At 35.2% G+C, this 21,860-nt stretch overlaps 1 protein-coding gene, 1 long non-coding RNA gene and 1 pseudogene across 8 annotated transcripts in view; 2 read left to right on the top strand and 1 right to left on the bottom strand.

The window, feature by feature from the left end:
- LOC148127406 (uncharacterized) overlaps positions 1-21,860 on the bottom strand; it is a 679,100-nt gene that overhangs the window by 146,451 nt on the left and 510,789 nt on the right. The gene's annotated exons all lie outside the window — the stretch shown is intronic.
- Positions 1-21,860, top strand: part of KIF2A (kinesin family member 2A) — a 52,024-nt gene that overhangs the window by 23,371 nt on the left and 6,793 nt on the right. For 4 of the 7 annotated variants that reach the window (XM_087927240.1, XM_026717089.2, XM_026717097.2 and 1 more), the window contains 10 exons: positions 1,521-1,616; positions 2,523-2,577; positions 9,465-9,627; positions 12,320-12,410; positions 13,031-13,094; positions 15,062-15,153; positions 15,323-15,465; positions 16,018-16,222; positions 19,989-20,099; positions 20,638-20,705. In XM_087927240.1, the coding sequence (XP_087783366.1) occupies positions 1,521-1,616; positions 2,523-2,577; positions 9,465-9,627; positions 12,320-12,410; positions 13,031-13,094; positions 15,062-15,153; positions 15,323-15,465; positions 16,018-16,222; positions 19,989-20,099; positions 20,638-20,705 (1,088 nt within the window). Of the gene's footprint in view, positions 1-1,520; positions 1,617-2,522; positions 2,578-9,464; positions 9,628-12,319; positions 12,411-13,030; positions 13,095-15,061; positions 15,154-15,322; positions 15,466-16,017; positions 16,223-19,988; positions 20,100-20,637; positions 20,706-21,637; positions 21,752-21,860 lie in introns of all 7 variants that reach the window. The other 3 variants (XM_087927238.1, XM_026717114.2, XM_087927239.1) reach the window with 1 other exon arrangement.
- On the top strand, positions 12,065-12,182 carry LOC113449552 (U2 spliceosomal RNA; annotated as a pseudogene).

The raw sequence follows: 21,860 nt of genomic DNA, 5'->3' as shown, positions 1-21,860 counted from the left end.
ACTCCAGTTTAGGAAGCACTGATTTAGATGCTTTAGAAGTTTACAGTGTAGTAAATGTATATATAAAATAAATAACAACATTTCAGATGCTTATTTGATCTGAAGATCCATAATCATTTCTTTATTTCACTACTTTCAAAATGTGCAATCCAAATGACTAAGTGTGAGTGGTGAAATGCTACATAACCATCAGATTCATGAAGTCAAAGCTTTTTGGTCACTGGCACTATTTTATGGAAAACAGCATTTCTCACTCCCTCAATATTAAGTCAACATCTAATTTGGCATTATTGGTATTTAATAAAGCCATTGTAATTTGTCTTTGTTCAGAAAATTTTGGGGGTCTGAATTGAGAGTAATAGTTTCTTTCCCCCGCAAACAATGATAGTTAGATTTTTTGGGGGTATGATTGTTCCTCATTGTGAGATGAAATGTATGATATGAGATGTGTATTGTTATGGTCCTACATTCAAACCAATTTACTGCGTTGGAATGTATGATGTTTAGAATAGGTTTGTGACAAATTATCAAGTCACTTTGGTGGGATGGGAACATCATCATCATCCTAGCCATTGTCTGTAGGATGAAGGCCTGTTCTGAATGTTTCCAATCAATACCTCTTGAACAGGGGTGTCAAATGCACATCACGTGACATATCGTGACTTCCCCCCCCTTTCACTAAACTGGGCAAGTGCGTAGCAAGTACGTGATGCATCTGGCCCGCGGGTCATGAGTTTGACACCCCTGGTCTTGAGCTTTCCTTTGCCAGTTGGGCCCACAATACTTGCTGATGTCGATCCACCTTGTTTTAGATCTCTTTTTTGTGGAGATGCTTTTCACCAAGTGGAATCCATTCTATAATTGCCTTAGTCCACCTGCCATCAGTTGTTCTTGCTATGTGACCAGCTCATTTCTATTTCAATTCTTTTACTCTTTTGATGGCATCGTATATTTTGTTTGTTCTCTAATCCATGTGCAGGTCTTTCTGTCTTGTCTTGTGAAGCTGAGCATGTATCTTTCCATGGCTCTTTGCGCCATTCAAAGCTTTTGTATCGATTGTGAGATTAGTGTTCATGTTGCTCTGGCGTATGCTAGAAGAGGTAGCACACATGAAGTGGGATAGTTGTTGTAAAAATGTAATGACAATGAATACATAAAAATAAAGCCTGAGCAACACATTTTATTACAAAAAGGAAAAACACATTTTCCTTCTTATTCTCTTTCCAGAGTAATAATAGGCAACCATGTGCATGACATCCACTTGCATCATTACCTCACCTATTGACAAAAACGTTGATTGCAGCAGGCACTAAAAGTTTGTTCATTTTGCATTACACATTTCTTAAACATATATTTGAATTGTGAATTGGGTCTGATTTATCATACATGAATTTTAGAAGAAAAATGGTTATTTGCAAGCGTATTATCTCCATTCAGGATTCTCTTGTAATATTTATGATAATTATATGTTACACTGCCATGAGCAATATGCTTTTAGTAATGATTTTTTTTCCTCTTAGGATGTAGATGCCACAAATCCAAATTATGAAATCATGTGTATGATCAGAGATTTCAGAGGAAGTTTGGATTATAGACCACTTACAGCTGCAGATCCTGTAAGTTTTGTTAATATGTAATCATTAAAAGAAGTTTTGCAAACATTTTGAATGATAACATGGTCATCAGGGAATAAGTTGTAAAATTGGAGTAGTTGTATTTAAACAAACATTCACTTTTAGTGATTTCTTTCTTAGCAAATCTATTTGAGAACTGAATCTTAAATAATAATTTTTCACATTTCATTTCAAAGAGACCATCCATGTTAAATTTTTTTACTATTTGACAGTTTTCTTAAACTGATTTATTTGAGAAAAAATTGCAGTAATGTTTTGCCCTTAACTCTGAAATTAACCTTACGCTTAGGTTATTAGAAGGTTTCGCATTCATTCAATTCATATCTAAATTTAGTAGGGACCAGTTCAGATATTACTTTAGTTTTTGTGTCTAATTGGTTTTACCTGCTATGAGGGGGGGAATTGGCAAATTTCAGCCATGGGTACCTGTGCTTAGAAAAGAGCTTAAATGTACATTTGATGTTAGAACAATGAAATAGAGATTATAAAATGATGTCTCTTTTAAGAAATGTTTTTGTATTAAAGATAAAAGTAACTTACCACATCTTGATTTTGGAGCTATAGTTTTTACAGCAATATGAATAATAAAATATGCCACCATTGTTGATGAGGTATTCAAATTGGCAAAAAGAATTAGCCTAAACCACCTGGTTTATCTTAAAATCCTATAGGAACCTGTAATTAATTGAAACATTTCACTGTGGAATGTTGAATTACAAGTGTTCATAACAATGACTTTTAGATCATCAGTATTTTTAAAAATAGACAGTTATATAATCTTATATACAATTGCTTGAATATCTTTCTCTTTGAGTTTAATTTCAGGTACAATTCTGACTTACTCATTTCATTTTCATTTTGTTTCTTTTTTTGTAAAAAAAAAAAAAGATTGATGAGCACAGGATATGTGTATGTGTTCGAAAACGACCACTCAATAAAAAAGGTATGGCTCATTTTAACATACGGAATTTAAGTGGGATCATAAATAATTTTCAAATGGGTATAGTCTTGAATCCATATACATAGCTGAACTGGATTTTAGAATGTGTAAATATGTTTTAAATTGTTACATATTAAGTTTCTTCTTTCAACCCAGCCCTTTTGAGTTATAAATAGTTAAAATTAGTTTAGAGATGGGGTAATCAAAATTTTATAGAATCAGAATATAATAACTATAGCCATAGAAATGCATTTGCTCAATTTTTTTAAGTTAATGAAAATATACATTTGAAATCTGAGACTGGTAATGGAACTTTTTTTTTACTTTGCCCACCATACTAGAATGAGGAAGGACATATATCTTAGATCTGACATAAGTGATGGAATAGTTCAAGCTGTAATTTGAAGAAAAGCTGAATCCAAAATTATGGTATTAGAAATTGGAAGTTATTTTGGAATTGCTTATATTGTGAAATGAAAAAATTGTCTTAAAGAGGGGAGAAGAAATTTGAAGCTGGGAGGAAAATACATTCGTTAATAGACTTGTAAGAGTTTTTATTAACTCTTGTTAATAAAATTGTAATCAAAATAGATGACAAACTGAAATGATATTTACTGTACCTAAAACTTGAATTTAAGCTACTAATAGCAGAGAATACTTTTTATCAGTTTTGGAATGTGTATGTATGAACAAGTTAACAGGCTGTGCTTTTGAAGGTATTTGAATTGGGTTAGCAAACTTTTATTGGGTAAATATAGAAATGATTATTCTGTAATAAGTTGTATTGAGTTCAGTGGCTATTTTCCCAAGAAAATATACTTTGGACTTTTGGTCTGTCCATTGGGCAGCAGCAATATAGGAAGATGCTAGAGGTAAATGATCAACACAGTGACAATAGCAAGAGCCATCATTTCATACTGTGTGGGAGAAAGCATTGGTAAACCACACTTATATTTTACCCAGTAAAAGATACGTTGCTGTTGAGCACTCCAGCTGAGCTCCCAAGCCAAGGCCTAGGCAGGAATCTCACTAGGACATGATGCTTACCATAGTTTGTGGCCCTTAGCCTGCTTGATAGCTCTCTTGCCTGCCTGCTAATTATTGTCAATCTCCAAAGGTCGCCTCCTGCTTCCCTGTCTGCTTGCTATTTTTTAAATCTCTTTTTATTCTACACGCCCCCACACACTCTGTCTTTTGTAAGCTTAAGGGCCTGGATGGAGTGAGGCTGCCTCTGGAAGTTGGCACATCCTTGAAAATGGTGTAGTTCATTTAGCCAGGCAGCTGGAACACCAGCGCAGATGCTTGTAAGTAAACTTGTAAGTGAATGACTGAATTAATGTATGAGCCCATCTCTCAAGTTTTTGGAGTTGTAACTTTTACAGCTCTTCGGGCAAAAGCATGAGTTGTGCTGACCCTTAGAGAAGTAGGTTGGGAACTGTTTTCACCTGGCTGCAGCTGCTTTTTCCCAATAGCAGACAATAATCCCAGCTTCACTTCCTCAAACTATCAACAAATAAAGAGTAAAGGAACTAGTAGTTAAGAAATATACTTGGAGGGCAATGTAGCATCGAATTTTTTGAAAAGATACCTATATGCCATAACTTGACTGTACCAACAAGGTCAGAATTGTTCAAGTAATGGTTTTCCCTGTGACACTAGACACAAGTGAAAGTTAGACATTGACGAAATAGTATACAAAAAGCATTGATATTTTTGAATATTTACACTGGAGAAGTCTATCCATACCATGGATAGTCATGGAAACACAAATAGATCATTGAACAAATTAACACTCAAGACATAAATGATCAGAATCCAATTATCACATTTTGATAAGTTATGCATAGACCAAGCTCTCTTGAGAAGTCCATAATTTTGGGAAATGAGGAAGAAAAAAAAGGAGGAGGTCAGCCAGGAGCAAGGTGGATGGGCATGATTACAGCAATGATGGCTACACAGTTGGAAGACTAGAAAAGCCATTTTGGGGACAGATCATCCAGGAGAAGATATATCTATGTGGCTTTTAAGAGTCAACACTGACTTGATGACACACTTTTTCTTGTGTTTATGTTCATGAAGTCAATGGGATATGAATATCTACTTAAGTCTTTGCTTTCTTGAGATTGCATCAGTTTCCCACTCATTCATTCTCTATATTTGCATGTGATATATATCAGGGGTTGCCAACCTTTTGGACCTCAGGGATCACCAAACTCATAATTTTAAATCCCGGGGACCACTAACTGGTTCTGTGGATGTGGCCTAATTTGTGGGTGTGGCTTGGTGGTCATATGACTGGCCGGGCATGGCTTGTATATAAATATTAAAAATATATAAACATTGAATTTTTTATTTTAAAAATGAGCAACTTTTACCCAAAATCAGGCAAAGCAGGCAGGAAGATTGAGTTGCTCACAGAATCACAGATTCACTTAGAGATCTGTGTTTCTGCCATCAGCTATCTGAGTCTGCACTGCTTCAGTCCTAAGAAAGGTTCTGAAAGATTAGCTAGAGAGAAAGAAATCCAATGATTTCCTGTTTTGTATCTAATCTAAATCTCCCAGCACAGCAGAACAGTTGATGGTCGGAAAAAGGAAAAATAGCAACTTAGCAGGCAAGTTTGCCAGGTAAGGAGTGAGTGGATGGGGAGGATTCCCGCAGGCCATGTGGGAGGCGCAGCCTTGTGTTCCTGCACAGCCTGGATTAATTGCTTTGGGGGATGCTCTGGGGGTGAGATTTCTCTGCAGCCTACCAAAATTTTCTCAAGGACCACCGGTTGGCAATCTCTGATATATATGATGGATTGTGATTGTCTCTAAAAAAAACACTGTGTGTATCAGCAAATGGTGGAACAATTTTTCAAATGCGGCATTTTTTTTTACTATGATTTTAATTGGTAGTCATTAGTTCAACTAATTTTATCTCAGTTTTTGTCCTGCCCCTGCCTATTTTTGGAGTATGGCCCTGTAAAGGGATAGACTGCCTGAGCAGGTGATAAGCACCTGTGCTGCTTCTTTCCCCTCCTTCCTTTTTTGGCGCTCCCCCATCATCAGCACTAGCTCCCAGTGGGGTTCTGGGTTCAATTTAAGGTGTTTATTCTTACCTATAAAACTCTACATGATACAGGCCCAGGTTATCTGCAGGATCATCCGTCTCTAATCGTCACCAGATTTTTCTTGAGTGGATAGTAGCTATTTAAAAATGTGAAATAAAATGATAGTGTTAATTGGGTGGCTATATGAATTGCTTAATAAATGGTTCTTTTAGCAAGTATTAAAATATGCTTTAAATTTTTGGCATGTGACATTTAATGAATTTATTCTAAATATTAAGTGAATGCTGCTCTAGATAAATTTATTAAAAACTATTAGGAAAGGCTGTAGATTTTATAATAATTGTATAAAGCAAGACTTTTCTTAAGAGTCATACCTTTAGCTATTTCCTTTGGTGATATTCCTTTGTCCTTAATTTGCAATTATGGACCAGTAGAATTAGTTTTATTCTTTAGTAACAGTGATTAAAAAACTGAGCACATATACATCATTTGAAGCTAAACTTCAGTTTCTTCAATTTCATATAATATCAAAAAAGCATAGCTGGAATATTTATTATAAAATAATGCATTTGTATGAAAGAACCTTCAGTGTGTTTAGTTTTATGCCTAGAGGAATATCTTCCCACAGAAAAAGGAAATACATATGTATTTGTGATGGCACAAAGCTTCTTTTGTTTGTGTATCCTTTGGCACGCTTGGCTTTTTCCATTTTTTTTTTTGCTGAGATAGACATTTCACACAATTAGTATTAAGAATTGTATAGCACTAGATTTTGATAAAATCATGAGGGATAGTTTTCATTTTCTGAAATACGTTACTGATTCATACATTGTTAAATGGATTAAATTGAACTATGAGTGTTTTAAAGATTACACAGCTCAAAAGAGGGATAAAGGCCAGTTTGAGTTACAGGCATTGAGTTACAAACTGGGGGTGGGTGGGTGGGAGGACTGAATTCTAGCACACAGAGCTAGCTGGGTGCTGTTGGGCAGTCATTCTCTTTCAGCCCCAGGAAGAAGGCAGTGGCAAGCCAGTTATGGAATCTTACTAAGGAAACTGCAGAGCATTCCGGGTAGTCACCTGAAATTAACAAAGACTTGAAGACACACACACATGTGCATGCCAAACACAGGCATATTAAAATATACATGAATTTGAGGGTGAAGGTTCCGTCTCTGAGCTTCAGGGTTGGTTCCAAACATTTGTTACCAGGCTAGATAACATCTTCAGCAGAGTTTAGGGGGTGTCAGTGTTCTTCTGTTTACAAGGGCTTCGTGTGGTCAGTAGGTATTGTGATAGTGAGGTCACTTCAGGTGAGTTCCATCAGGTCACATCAGGTGAATTCCATCAAAACTCTTGTGATGAGTCTTGTGATGGATCAGGTGCGGGTATGTCAAGTGAGGGTCTTGTGTGGCTCAGGTATGAGTCACCAGTGAGAGCCTTGTGATGGGGAGGTTACATCAGGTGAGGGTCACTTGGAAGTATTGTGCTGGTTGTGGGGGGGTTGCATTGGTTGGTTGAGGGTTGTTGCTGTCTCTGGTTGGCTATATGGTTGATTTGGATTCTTAGGGATTCATAGGCTTGTTGTAAGTCAATATGTCTTTTGTGATATTTGCTGCTATTGCAAAACATGAATTTTACCAATGAAAAATAATAAATATAATTTACCAGAATGTAGTTTAGAAATCAATAAGAATAGGGACCAAAGCATTTGATAACGAATTCCACCATACCATTAGTGTGTAGCCCAAAGGAGGCTTGGGAAGAAGGGCATTGGTGGGTACATACATAAGTGATAAACTACAGGTACCCAGGAAGGTAGGGAGTTCATTCCAAGGAGGGAGCAAGGCAAAAAACAACAAGAGTCCAGAGCTGGATTCTGGGAAGTGGAAGAGATTTAGGATAGCTACTCCCTAGAATCTCCCAGGCTATATTTATTTATTTATTTGTCAATTGCTTACAAGATCATAAGTATAAGTAAAAACATAGTTATGAATACATGGATACATATAAGAAAAATAAAAAATATATAAAAGAAACAATAGGACAGGGACGGTAGGCAGGTTGGTGCGCTTATGCACACCCCTTACAGACCTCTTAGGAAAGGGGTGAGGTCAATAGTAGACAGTCTAAGGTTAAAGTTTTTGGGGTTTGGGGAAGAAACCACAGAGTCAGGTAGAGTATTCCAGACATTGACCACTCTGTTGCTGAAGTCGTATTTCCTGCAATCAAGTTTGGTGTGATAAACCTTGAGTTTGTATCTATTGTGTGCTCTTGTATTGTTATGGTCGAAGCTGAAGTATTCATTGACTGGTAGGACATTGCAATGTATGATTTTATACACTATACTTAGATCGGACCGAAGGCAGCGTAATTCAAGGTTTGCTAGGTCTAGAATTTCAAGTCTGGTGGCATAAAGTATTCTACAATGACTAGAGGAGTGGAGAACTCTTCTTGTGAAATATTTCTGGACTTTCTCAACTGTCACATACGTAATGTGGGTTCCAGACTGATGAGCTGTATTCGAGTATTGGTCTAGCAAATGTTTTTTATATATATATCCAGGATAGTACAAATTTAGTCAGGGAAGGTTCAGTCTATATGGTGTGAGCAGATAATAAACTGGACCATATTGCATCAATCTTGGGCTAGGCCTGACAGCCTGTGAGCAAAAGGAGGAAGGGGCAGTATGTGTGAGCAAAGAAAGACTGGAGGGGTTGGGGAGACTTACCCAATCAACTCAAAAGCTTCCATGCCAGCTTCCCCATTGACTTTGCTTGTGAGAAGCCAGCAAGGAAAGTTGCAAATGGGTGACCACGTGATCGCAGGAGGCTGCAATGTCTCATAAGTAGAAGCTGTTTGCCAGATTTTTGAATTTTGTTCACATGACCGTGGAGGTGCTGCAGTGGTCATAACCTCGAGGACTGGTTGTAAGCCCCTTTGTTCAGTGCCATCATAACTTCAAATGGCTGCTGAACAAATGGTTGTACCTTAAGGTTTACCTGTATGAAACTCATTCTCAGTGGTTTGTGCTTAGTGCTATTCATTTTTAAACTTAATTCAGGTACTGATTTGATTTTGTTTCAATCATAGACCACTAGAGAAAGCTTTTTCTCTAAAGGATCAGATCCGCTTCATCTCTGCAGGTACAGCCATGAGCCTGCTATCATGAAGGCTGCTAGCACTATCCAGGAAAGTCTGCTCCTTGCCAGAGGATCATCCCTGACAATCTGCTGCTTTCCTGGACATTTACAGATTTGATCTTGGGGCCATAGTTTGCTGACCTCTGGATTAGAATGTAGAAATATTCCGCAAAAAATAAAGCGTTGATACCTAGGAAATGACTACTTTAGATTTGGAAAGAAGCCAGGCATATTTTAAGTTCAATTTTGTAAATTCCTTACAAAATGTTTTCATTCAAACCTTGTGGTTTTTAATTATTTATATTTGTAAACTGTGTTCATTAAATGTAATAAATTATAATTTGTAGATGTCTTTGCATAAAAATGAAAGCAAGGCAAAAGGGCAGCATAGTATAAATTGTACAAACTGTTTATACTTTAGTTTAATAGAAATTAAATAGTTTAATTTCTAAGGTAATTCTTATTTGGAATGAGGACTAGCAAACATACATAATTTTTATTAAAAATTCACACAACGAACTTTGTATAAAAGATATTGTAGTCTATTTACATATAGGCTATAGTATCTTTTCACATGTCAAATTATTTAATCACAGATTGATTCAGTTAATTTCACTATCTGTCATATGAATGCTTCAATTATTAAACTCGGGTAGTCTGAAAATTAATTTAGTGTTTCATTTCTTCTCTAGAAACTGTAATGAAAGACCTTGATGTCATAACAATTCCAAGCAAAGATGTTGTAATGGTACATGAACCTAAGCAAAAAGTAGATTTAACAAGGTACTTAGAAAACCAAACATTCCGATTTGATTATGCCTTTGATGACAGCGCCCCTAATGAAATGGTCTACAGGTATGTACTGTTTGCGTGCAATGTAACACCTGATGCTTTCATTTTCTGCAAGTTCATGTAACTCTCCAATTTGGATATCTGATTCAATGTATTCTCATTGACATTGATACATCTTTTCAATATTATCTATTAAGCTATCACAAACTAACAGTGCATTTGTTTGAGAGTCTGCAGGAAAGTATGCTATATGATAAGCTGGCAAAAACTCCAGGCACATCACAATAACTTCTTTTTTAAAATTTTCACAATGAATGTTTTATTTTATGTAAGCTTCCTTGAATTCTGGGTCAGCAACTGGTAAAAAGAAAGCTAAAAATGTAAACAAATTTCAGTGGCATTGATTCCAAAGTAGCAAGGAAAATTTTAACTAGACATAACAGTGGTACCTCAATACTCGACTGCTTTGAAAGTTGTTGAATTTTGACATGAAAATTTTGTCCCAGTCCTCATGGTTTGTTTGGTACTCGAAGTGCAAGCTAAAACTTTATCAGCTGCCTCATGACTCACTGAAAAAATGTGAATTTATTCAGTTACCAAACAATTTCACACTTTCAATGACTTCTGAAAAGACAAGCAGTTCTCATTGGATACGTTTTTAATGAAGATGACAAAGAGTGTGTCAGAGCCTGTGGTGCAAGTTGAAAAAGGCAGAAAAGAGAAAGAACACCTGAAGTGCAAGTGCCTGATGTTCTATTAGAGGCGGATTTCTCCTTCCAAAAAACATTCCATGTAACCTCTTCTCAGCACTCTCCTCCCACGAGCCCTGTAATGGCTTCCCTAGACATCAGCTTGAAGAGGAAGAGCCGACTCCAGGGATTTCAGAGGAGGGTGAGGGGGAGCACCAGGAAGATGCCAAGTTTTCTGTTCTCTCCCAGCGAGGAGTGAATGGGTCACAGGAAGAGAAGAGGCCAGGAACTTTGGAGAGATCATAAGGGGAATGACCACAGGAGTGACTGGCTGGAGAGGAGAGGGAAGAGATGCAGCTCCGCAGGAGGGCTTAGAAACCCAGTCAGAAGTTCAGGATGGAGAAGGACCACAGCTGCAGTTGGTCATCAGGGATGAGGAGGAACTGCCTCCTCCACTGATCCTAGGATGCATAGGGTTGAATGAGGGGAGGAATAACAGAGGACAGTGAGGTTACTTGCGAGGTGGCAGCCTCATCCCTCCTAATGAGTTACACCGGGGCAGGCATATTTAAGCCCAACATATGGAGCAACATGACATTGAAAACAACTGCCTATTTTCTCTGCTGGACATGTGCTCCAACTCCATGACTCCAGTTTTCATGACTTCAGATCTGTGCTTCATGTGACTGGGTGTTTGGACTTTAAACCTGCTTCTCAGATTTTGGACTTGTACCTTGCCTTGGATTTATCACATGTGGATTTTGCCTCGATTTCGGACTGTGTATGTATGGACTTGCGGACGTGCGCCTTTTCCTACAGACTTTATAACCCTGCGCCAGGTTGAGCTGGCTTGAATTTAGGAACGTTGCAGTGGGTGCAAGTGGAATTTGTCTTAATAAAGTCTTTAAAACTCCCATGGGTTTGCGCGTGTGGACCGGAACAGAACAATCCCATTAAGACATGGACTCTTCTCAGTACAGGGAAAGTGAAACTTTTATTTTATTCAATTGAAGTACAGTATTTATTAATGTTTAGGTTTATTTTTCATGCAGAATAATGATATATAACCCTAACTTTTTACTTATTACCTTAAAAATGTGCATTGTCTTTTTTTGGGGAATGCGTTAAATTTATTTACATTGTTCCTATGGGAAAAATTGGTTTGATACTCATCGGTTTTGGTACTTGTCGTACCTCCCTGAATCAATTAATAATGAGTATCGGGTACCATTAAACGAAAAGTATGGAATTAAAACTTCCATAGAAAAATTCCCTTCCTTAAAATAGAAACTCAGAAGTATTTAATTTTTACTATCCCATTTCCATTGATTTAACTATTTTTGTTTATATATGTGATATGTGTTGTCTTGGGACACTTATTTTTATCTGTGTTGAATACAAGCTTATCATTTAGTTCAGTTTGCTACCTTAAATCATTTACGTCACTTTTCTGCCGTGAATATCAAACCCTCTTATACATAATAAATTCTTTTTTTTTAAAGCTAATTTAAAAAACATGTATAAATGGTAGAATATGAGCTTGGATTCAGTGTTTCTTCAGTTTTTCAAAAATAATTTCTTTCTTTTAATGGCTGAGTTCAGCCCATTTATATTAATTGTAATCAGTTTTTTCTCTTCCATGGTTACATTTTGTAGTTAGGTTTAGCAGCTCTGGTAGATCTTGGTTCACGTTGTACTTTGGCTTCCACCTTTCCACCTACTGCACCTTCTTCTTTTTCAATCGCCATTTGGCAGTCCTCTTGGAATTCAATTAGTGAGATTTCTTTTTCTGCCTCTTTTAATATGTAGTCCTCAAATAGAGGACTTTTGGCTAAGATCAAGTGTAGTATCTGTTCTTATCAGTTTAATATCTGATATGTCCTCTATTTGAAAAATAATTTCTGATTATAGTAATTCCACTGATTCTCTTAAACTCAGCTGTTGAAATCTTGGATAAGAATGGAACGAGAATTCTAAGTGTGGACTGATGTATTGTTGAATGGAACTTCACTACTTGTGAGTTAAATACTAAGTATAGTTGAATGTTATTTTCTTTTTTGCTGAAGGTTTACTGCAAGACCATTAGTGGAAACCATATTTGAAAGAGGAATGGCTACATGTTTTGCCTATGGACAAACAGGCAGTGGAAAAACCCATGTAGGTTTTCCTGTTAATTTCAATATTCTTTGGGTGATTCTTATAGCATCTGGTAGTAGGTTCCCTAGCTGTGAATAATGCCTTCTGTAGAGGGTGATCAGATGCTTAGAGTTCTAATGTATTTTCAGGGAGTTCCATTCATAATATAATTCCTCTTTAGGATTGTTGACCTGAATCCTGAAATGGAGAGTCTCCCTTCTCCTGCTTTTGAGCTTTAAATTTCCTTGTTTTCCTTGGGGCCTCAGTGAAGAATTGTGTTGGGGTTGGGGTTGAGTTTTAGTGATGAGAGCAGGAATTGCCTTCAAAGGCAACTTCAGGTTAGGGAGGTTTTGCCCTAAGATCATACCAGTGTGGTAGAGATCCTTGCAGACAGAGAGATCTACTCAGACATTTAAGCATTCAGAGATGGGTTTCTATTAAACTAAAAACATCCACAGTTACCTTAAGTTTTATTTCATTGGGTGGTAGTTACCTTATTGGCACTATAAAGGGAATGTTAGCATCTTATTTTACATGGATCTGCTTAGTGAAAATGATAGTATAGTCATGCTTCTTTATAAATAAGGCTGTGAACTTGCATAATTGCCCCTCTAATATTGCTCATTTTATTTTTTCCTCAGACTATGGGTGGTGACTTTTCAGGAAAGAACCAAGACTGTTCAAAAGGAATTTATGCACTTGCTGGTAAGAAATTTTAATATACTGTGATTATAATAAATCTGTGATTATAGTTGAAATTGCTGCAAATGTGCCATCAAAGTTGAAAACAAACGCTAGTTGTGTAATGTGGATTACTTTGGGATGGACCTTGAAAAATGTAAGCAAATGAACACTTGGAAAAAGTCTGTAGAGATTCTTAATCATCCAGGTCATGGCTTTCCCAAAGGTGCTTTTGAGAAAAAGGAAGTTTTTGTGATTTCTCCCCCCAAAATAAAAGTTTCCTTTTTCCTTCAAAGTTACCGAATCGTCAGTTCAATGTCTCAGCCATTCCACAGCCACAGCAATCTCTAAGGTGGTGTCTGAGAGACTGCTGAGACCTTTTATTGAGAGAGAGGGGTTGATATCCCAAAGCAGTGTACATAGTACTTACTCCTCCATTTTCTGCCACCGTGACACTATGGATTAATCCCTCAGTAAACTTTCATTATTCAGAGTAAGTACAACCCTGTATTTCCTCAACATGTTGCCCGTTGCTACATTTCTTTTTCTGATAATTATTTGAATAACATTTTGGGAAGAAAAAAGGTGATTACAAGCAATGGTAGAGATATATTCAGTTGAGCTTAGCATACCTTCTGAGAAAACAAAACTGCTGCTTCAAACCTAAGTCATGGTTTGTGGAGCCAGAATTTTCTGGTTTTGCACAATATGTAAAATCAAAGCTGTGGTTTCCAAACCAGAATAGTTGATTCACAAAACATTACTAAGCCAAATGCCAACAAACCACATTATGCCCTAAAATGAGGTGTTAATGAAATCTGTATAAAAGTATGTACACCTCCTAAACTGTTTTACATTTAAAGGAGCCTTTTAACTTAAAAATGGAAAATAAAAGTCTGTCTTCATTCAGGTAGGCCTAGAGAGATGCTTTAGTAACCTCTATAGTTGCAAAGTCACACTTTCTTATACTCCAGTTATAGTAATAATTACTATAAACACTCAATTACATAGATTCTGATTCAATGGATATCAGATGTTGCAGATTTCACCCAATAACGGACCTTTCTTGGTGAATCAATCCAGGCTATATACATGCATCTTAGGTCATATTTTACATTCATTACATACAGTATTCACTACAGCTATGTCTTTGTAGACAGCAAGAGAGAGAAAAGGTTTTTCTGTCCTCTCCAATTCTGAAAATTGCTTTTGGATAGAGTTAGAGGTCTTTCATGAGTTAAAGAGGTGGGAACATATTTTTTGGCAAATTTTTGTTAGCTTATAATCCTTAGGGTAAAACACGTTGTTGTTACTTGTTTTACATTGTAATTTGAAACTTTATTCCAAAATAAATGCTAATTACTAAATTCTTAATTTGGTTTTAGAATTCATGCACAGACAAATAAATGGGGGAGGGGGCAAATGGATGTATAAATATGTACAGAACCCATGCTTATTTTATGCTGTATGTTATCCTTTTCATTTATTCTTCTGGAAGGAAAATAAACCAATTTGTAGTTCATCTGATTTCCTAGCTTATGATATGTGAATCAAGAAAATTAAACTGTAGTTGATAGTTCAGAAATTCAGGATTTGTATTTGGACTTTTTAAAACAACTAAATTATTCCTGGTTTAAATTATAATTTCAGATACACATACAAAGCAAGTTGGGAATTGGGTCGGATGTCATTGATGTTACAGGCCTTCTTCAAGCAATTCTGAAGGAAGAGGGATGGGAGTTGGATTAGCGCACGCCTATTATTTATGTTCCATTCTGTTTATGCCTTTAGCCTCAAAATACAGTTCCATACTACATGTGAACTCTGTATTTGTAGATAAAGCATAATGAACACAGAAAGCATTTTATAAATTCCAGCATTTTTTTTAGCTGATCACTCAGTATAGATAATAAATATGTCCATATGTGAACTATTGTGTATTTCTGAAGTTTTTCCATTTCCCATTTCCTGTAATTGTAATCTATTTGCAGCTAGAGATGTCTTTTTAATGTTGAAGAAGCCAAACTATAAAAAACTGGAACTTCAAGTATATGCAACATTTTTCGAGATTTATAGTGGAAAGGTACGTGATATATTCCTAAAATATATAACTTCTGAATCTTTATCTTCTGTGTTTATGCTTCTTCTCTGTTTTATATAAACAACTGTTACAACCAAACTAAATTAATACTCCAGAAATTTCCTAGTTAACACACATATCTCTTCTCCCTTCCTCCTGCTCCCCACATAAGGTTTTCGACTTACTGAACAGGAAGACCAAATTAAGAGTTTTAGAAGATGGTAAACAGCAAGTCCAGGTGGTGGGATTACAGGAGCGAGAGGTTAAATGTGTTGAAGATGTTCTAAAACTTATTGAGATAGGCAACAGTTGCAGGTATTCTTTTTTTTTACCCCTCTTTCACATTATAAAGTTATCGTAGATAAGATTTAAAAAATTAAATAGTTTTTTAAAAATGTATTTTCTTTGAATACAACCTAAATGAAGTTTCAAAATTGCGTATATTATAGAGAAAAGTTTTTGTTCCATACAATTTATAAATAGATTTTTCCTCTTTTTATAAGAAGCAGTTTTAATATATTCAAATTTCTGTTTTCAAATGCATTAAAAATTATTTTTAAACATTGTCCCATTTTATGTTCACATGTAAATATAGTTAAAATATTTTTATGGGATTTAGAGATATTGTAGAATTTGTGGTATAAATGGAAAACGTGCTAATAATGTGTCTCAATCAAAATTATAAGTGAAGAGGACAGCATAATTGTAATATATACCTTTCAAATGTTTCTTACTTCGATTATTGTTAGAATATGCCTTAATCTTTAATAGAAAGTATAATCTTATCAGTGTAGAACATGCTAATCTTGTTAATAATATTCAGTGACATTTCATTCTGTCTTTCCCACCCCCATCTCTATGTTAAAGAACATCAGGCCAAACATCAGCAAATGCACACTCCTCTCGAAGTCATGCAGTGTTTCAGATCATCCTCCGGAGGAAAGGGAAGCTACATGGTAAATTTTCCCTAATTGACTTGGCTGGAAATGAAAGAGGAGCTGATACTTCCAGTGCAGATAGGCAAACCCGACTAGAAGGTGCTGAAATTAACAAGAGCCTTTTAGCACTCAAGGTAAAAGAAATACTTGTCACTGAAGCTAAACTTGTTGGCTTTCTACATTATATCAAATGTAAAACTTTTCAAAAAGATTTGTTTACTACATTAATGGTTTAGTATAGATGATGGTCATTCCATTTTAAATGCTTACATATAATAGCCAGTATATATTGTACATATCAACATAAGTATAAATAAGTACTGTGAATTAATTATATTTAAATCACTTCAAGTTGTACCTTCATTGCTAAGAATAGATATAAAGTTGATCCTGGACCATCTTATACAAGTTTGATTAATTATGAAACTAATTTGGTTCCTTAGTTTATAAAAAACATTGGAAAAATAGAACTTATCCATTGTTTGAAAAAAGGCTGAAAGCAAGAAAATGATGGACTATTAACCACTTGAGCTTTTATAGCAGTTGCTGGAATTAATTATTATTTTTTCTCTATAGAGAATATGTCAGTATGATTTAAAATAGTATCACTGTAACTGGAATTATTCACAAAGATTTTAATATGTATCTGTATATTTTAATGAATTCCAGTTTTAGATTGAGTTTTGGTCATATGGGCCTGTTGTGACTGTTACGTGCGAGGTTCACAAGTATAGTATTAGAAGTTTTGAATAATATAATGGGTGATAAAATGTACACAAATAAAGTGAGGGATTCTTCTGCATTAAATAATTAGCTACGTTAATTTGTTTCCAGTGGAGAGAAACAGATTTTAAGAAGGCAGGTAGAAAAGGCAGGCTATATTAATAAATATATTTAATATACTGAAATAACTGCTGAAACTTGTATATAAAGTGATTTAGATCAGGGGTTGTCAACCTTTTGGACCTCAGGGATCACCAAACTCATAATTTTAAATCCCAGGGACCACTGACCGGTTCTGTGGGTGTGGCCTAATTTGTGGGTGTGGCTTGGTGGTCATGTGACTGGCTGGGCATGGGTTGTATGTAAATATTATAAATATTTATATAAAAATTGATTTTTTTATAAAAAAAAGAGCAACTTTTACCCCAAATCAGGCAAAACAGGCAGGCAGATTGAGTTGCTCACAGAATCATTCAGTGATCTGTATCTGCCATCGGCTACCTGAGTCACAAAAAATTTGCTTGCCGTGAGTCTGCACTGAATAATAGAACCTTCAGTCTTATCAAGTCTGGACCATGATAAATGTCTATTTGAATAGAAAGTATATTGCTTAAGTTTAACATTAAAGCAAGATAAAGAAAAAGAACAAGAAAGAGCATCTTTTCAGATGATTATGCAAGGAATTCAAGATCTTAAGGTAAAAATAGATACCATTGAACAAAGAACAGGGAGGACGGAGGAAAAAGTGGAAAGTATTCAACAGATGATGACAAAATATGAGGAGAGACTTCAAAAAGTCGAAGAAGGGGGCAAACGAAGAGAGGAGAAGATTGGAAATATTGATAATAGACTAACAGTGATTGAACAAGAAAAAAGTGGGATGTTGAAGTGGGAGTTGGATAGATCAGAATTCTATCTTAGATTTCAAAATATAGAAGAAGAAAAAGGACAAGATTTGGCTGCGATAATGGTAGGAATCTTGGCGGATGCGTTGGAGATAACAGAAGAGAAGATGATGGATGGAATAGATGAGATATATCGAGTTTTTACAAGATATGCGATGAGAAATAATCTGCCCAGAGAAGTCCATATTAGATTTACTAAAAAATCCATGAAGACACAAATTTTACAAGTGGCAAGAGAGAAGATATTGAAATACAAAGGTAAAGAAATCTTGGTTTTAAAACAAATACCTAGAAGAGTGAGAGAGATGAGAAGAGAATATCGATTCCTGACCAAAATGTTATTGAAAAAGGAGGTGACTTATAGATGGCTGATCCCAGAAGGATTGATGTTTACGTGGCAGGAACAGAGGCATAGAATTGATTCAATCGAGAAAGCAGAACTGTTCTACGCAGAAGTCTTTGGAGAGAGAGAAGGAGAGGCAGAAAAGGAGGTCCCATTAACTGAATCCCAAGAGGAACAAGTGGAGATTGGAAAAGAAGAAGGTGCAGTAGGCGGACAAGTGGATATTAAAGATCAGCGTGAATCAAGACCCACGAGAGTGGTTAAATCTAAATATAAAATATAATCATGGAAGAGAAAAAACTGATTACAATGAATATAAATGGACTGAATTCAGCTGCTAAGAGAAGGAAGATTTTCCATAAATTAAAGAAACTAAAGTTTGATATAATTTGTCTACAAGAAGTACATATTAAAAAGCAACATGAACAATTGTTATTACAACCAAAATTAGGGAAATTGTTTACCTCTTTGACTCAATGTAAGAAAAGAGGGGTGGTCTTATATATTAAAGAGGTTATTCCAGCTAAAATGATTTATACAGATGATGATGGGAGAATATTAATGGTGGAAATAATGGACAATAATAGAAAGATACTTTTGATTGCAATTTATGCCTCGAATGACAAACAGGAAGAATTCTATAAAAAATTACATACCAAGATGGCTGGACTGGACTATGCTAATATAATTATGATGGGAGACTTTAATGGAATTGTGGATAATAAACTTGACTATATTGCAACAGCAGCAAAGTATAATAGAAAAACTCTTCCTAAATCCTTTTTTAAAATGACAGAGGAATTAACTCTAAAAGACATATGGAGAGAAAGAACCTTCAGTCTTAAGGGAAGTTTGGTTCTGCTTAAAAGAGCCGAAGATCTAAAGTTGGCGACCACTGATCTAGATAACATGTTTAAACAATGTCATAAAAATCACTTTCTCAAGTGTCACACGAGAATATTTTTATATCTTTGCTAGCTCATTCATATAGTATATAGATTCTTGATTAAGCTTTTAGCAACAGTAGTTTGAGATAGTGATATTAGCTATTAGCAACAGTAAAATGTTTGCATACATTGAATATCCTTAAATTTAACTATTGTTTTAGGTACTTTTAGTATATTGTAAAATATTTTTTGTTATTTCCTGATAAAAGCCAGCTATTTAAAATAAATATTGTAATTGATTAGATTCAAGCCCATGTTTCCTATTGTCATTGAAGTTGGCTCAGGTTTGGTTGTCAGATTTAATTTGTATTTTATTTTTGAGGTTGTATATGAGGTTGTTGGCATTCTTGCAAAGTTAGAAAGGCTTGGTGGATAGGATAAGATATCTCTGTGTTGGTTGGATGGATGGATGGATGAGAAGAAGAAAAAGAAAGAAAGAAAAAGAAAGAAAGAAAGAAAGAAAGAAAGAAAGAAAGAAAGAAAGAAAGAAAGAAAAAGTGATACAGATTTCCTTTTAATTTCATTTGGTAAACATTTTATATAGCAAGAAATTAATCTTGAAGAAGTGTCAGCTTTCTTTAAAAAGATATTCTGTTTGCAGAACTGTTAATAGTGCAACAGCAAATGATATGTTAAGTCTTCTTCAATTTCTGATTCAGATGATTTTAGTACTGCAGGGTGGAGTGCCCTATTGGTCACAAGGTGCAGCGGCAATTATAAGTATATGCCCATGTCTCCATGTTAGACCAGAATCGAATGGAATTTCAGTCTTAACATTTGAATGTGAATTGTACACAATCTCAATTCTATCTTTAATGTACAGTATAATATTTTCTTAATTGAAAATGTACTGTAATATTTTAAGAAGAACATTAAGGGGAACACAGCTTGTCATTCATTATTTGTTTTCAAATTTGCAATTGTTTTAAAATAAATTTTGCATTGGTTCTGAGGAAAAAGCATAAACATCTTTATCTTACAGGAGTGCATCAGAGCCTTAGGCCGAAATAAACCTCATACTCCATTTAGAGCAAGTAAACTTACTCAGGTCTTAAGAGATTCATTCATTGGAGAAAACTCTCGCACCTGTATGGTAAGTTAGGCATGTTGCAGAGTGTTTTCATTGCATGAAAGATAACTCTTGGGGATTGTATACAAATAAGTTATATATACCTGCTGGAACTCAGTAAGTTCCTGAATGGGAAGGATTTCTGCTCCTTAAACTAAAACATTGTTATTGTATGATTTATGCAGATGTTACTAGAATGCCTTTTTCCTGGCAATTTTTCTGCTATCCTATACCAGTGGTATATTAATTTATTTTAAAAAATCACTTGTTGCAAGATAATACAAATTTTTCACTTACGTTTTTAGAAAATGTAACTTTCAATCCTTTTAACCACATCTCCCATTGCTTCTTCTGTATAACAAAATTCTTAGCCTGTTTTATCATGCATTGTTTAACTTTTTCTTCTGTTTCAAATTTCAGTAAAGCTTACATTATACATTTTAGCCATCACATGTTCCTCAAAACCAAATATTCTTTAAAAAAAAAATTAATTCCAATCAATTGAAGTGTATACATTTGTTAACTTTCAAGAAAATAATTCTGGCATTTTCCCCCCTCTCAGATTGCTACTATTTCTCCAGGAATGGCATCTTGTGAAAACACTCTAAATACATTAAGATATGCAAATAGGTAAGAGGAGTATTTGTTTAAAATAATTACATAAAACCTTAATTTTGGCACTTTGCTAGCAGTATTGTTACACATATATAAATCTATGTAGTTAGAAAATTCAAATTTAACATGGAAATTAAAATAAAAGTACAGATAAATTATGAAAAAAGTTCGTTTTCATTTAACGTTTTCAAAAGAGAAGTTTAAGATTCAATCACTTTGTGTACCTTACTAAGGTGCTCAGTGTATGCTGGACTATTGACCTTTAAATTGAGGTTTCACTGTCAATGTTTAGGTTGTTTAGATGGCAACTGCTCAGGGCTCACAAACTAAGCAGGGAGTATCTAGTTGGAAGAGAACTGCCAAGGAATATCAGTCCTATGGACAGGTTAGGAAGGTTCAGGAAGAAGGTGATACAAAAGCTATTGCCAAGAAAGCTACATGGACATATGTGTGAGGTCACCAGGACTGAAGTCTGACTGAAAAGAGACTTGACTTAATGTTTAATATATAAATTTTAGTTTTCAATGAACTATGTTCCAAGCATGTGTCATTAGATAACACTGGTGGACATCTATGAATTGCATTGAATTCATTCTTTGTAATGTGTCATTATGCCCATGTTACCTAAACCAGCAATAGAGACAATGAAACCTACTTTGTTTTGGTTGATGAAGTTATACAAATGAATTTATATTCAGAGGTGTACTTATAGGCCATTACTGGGGAGGTATGATCTTTATTAGGTTCCAGACATTAACCTTTAAAATGTTCAAGTCTCCACCCATTGACTTCAATTTCCTATTAAATTTTTCTCTCTCCAAGAGGTTTACCAGAGGGTTAAGTTTAAATAGATTGTGAAGAGTTTTTTGTGCAATTGCAAACATGATTTTCATTGCTTTTACAAGAACACTTTCTTTTAATTTCTCTGCTGTATCTTGCTGCTGTAGAGTAAAGGAATTTGGAATTAGTCCTTCGGACATTCCCTTCTCACAGGGTAGTGGCAGTCGCTCTGATCTCTCTCCTTCCTATGAGTATGACGACTTTTCTCCTTCAATCACCAGGTCTACTTCATTCTTTACATGGAATGTTAATTTTAGTGGTTTATTTTTCTATTCTGATGTGTAATTTTGCAGACATACTTATACTTATTTTTTCCCTGAATCCTTTTTC

Source organism: Pseudonaja textilis, chromosome 2 (assembly GCF_049901715.1).
Source record: "Pseudonaja textilis isolate UNSWEBS1 chromosome 2, rPseTex1.2, whole genome shotgun sequence".
Classification (NCBI taxonomy): domain Eukaryota; kingdom Metazoa; phylum Chordata; class Lepidosauria; order Squamata; family Elapidae; genus Pseudonaja; species Pseudonaja textilis.
This window is presented reverse-complemented; position numbering and strand designations above follow the sequence as displayed.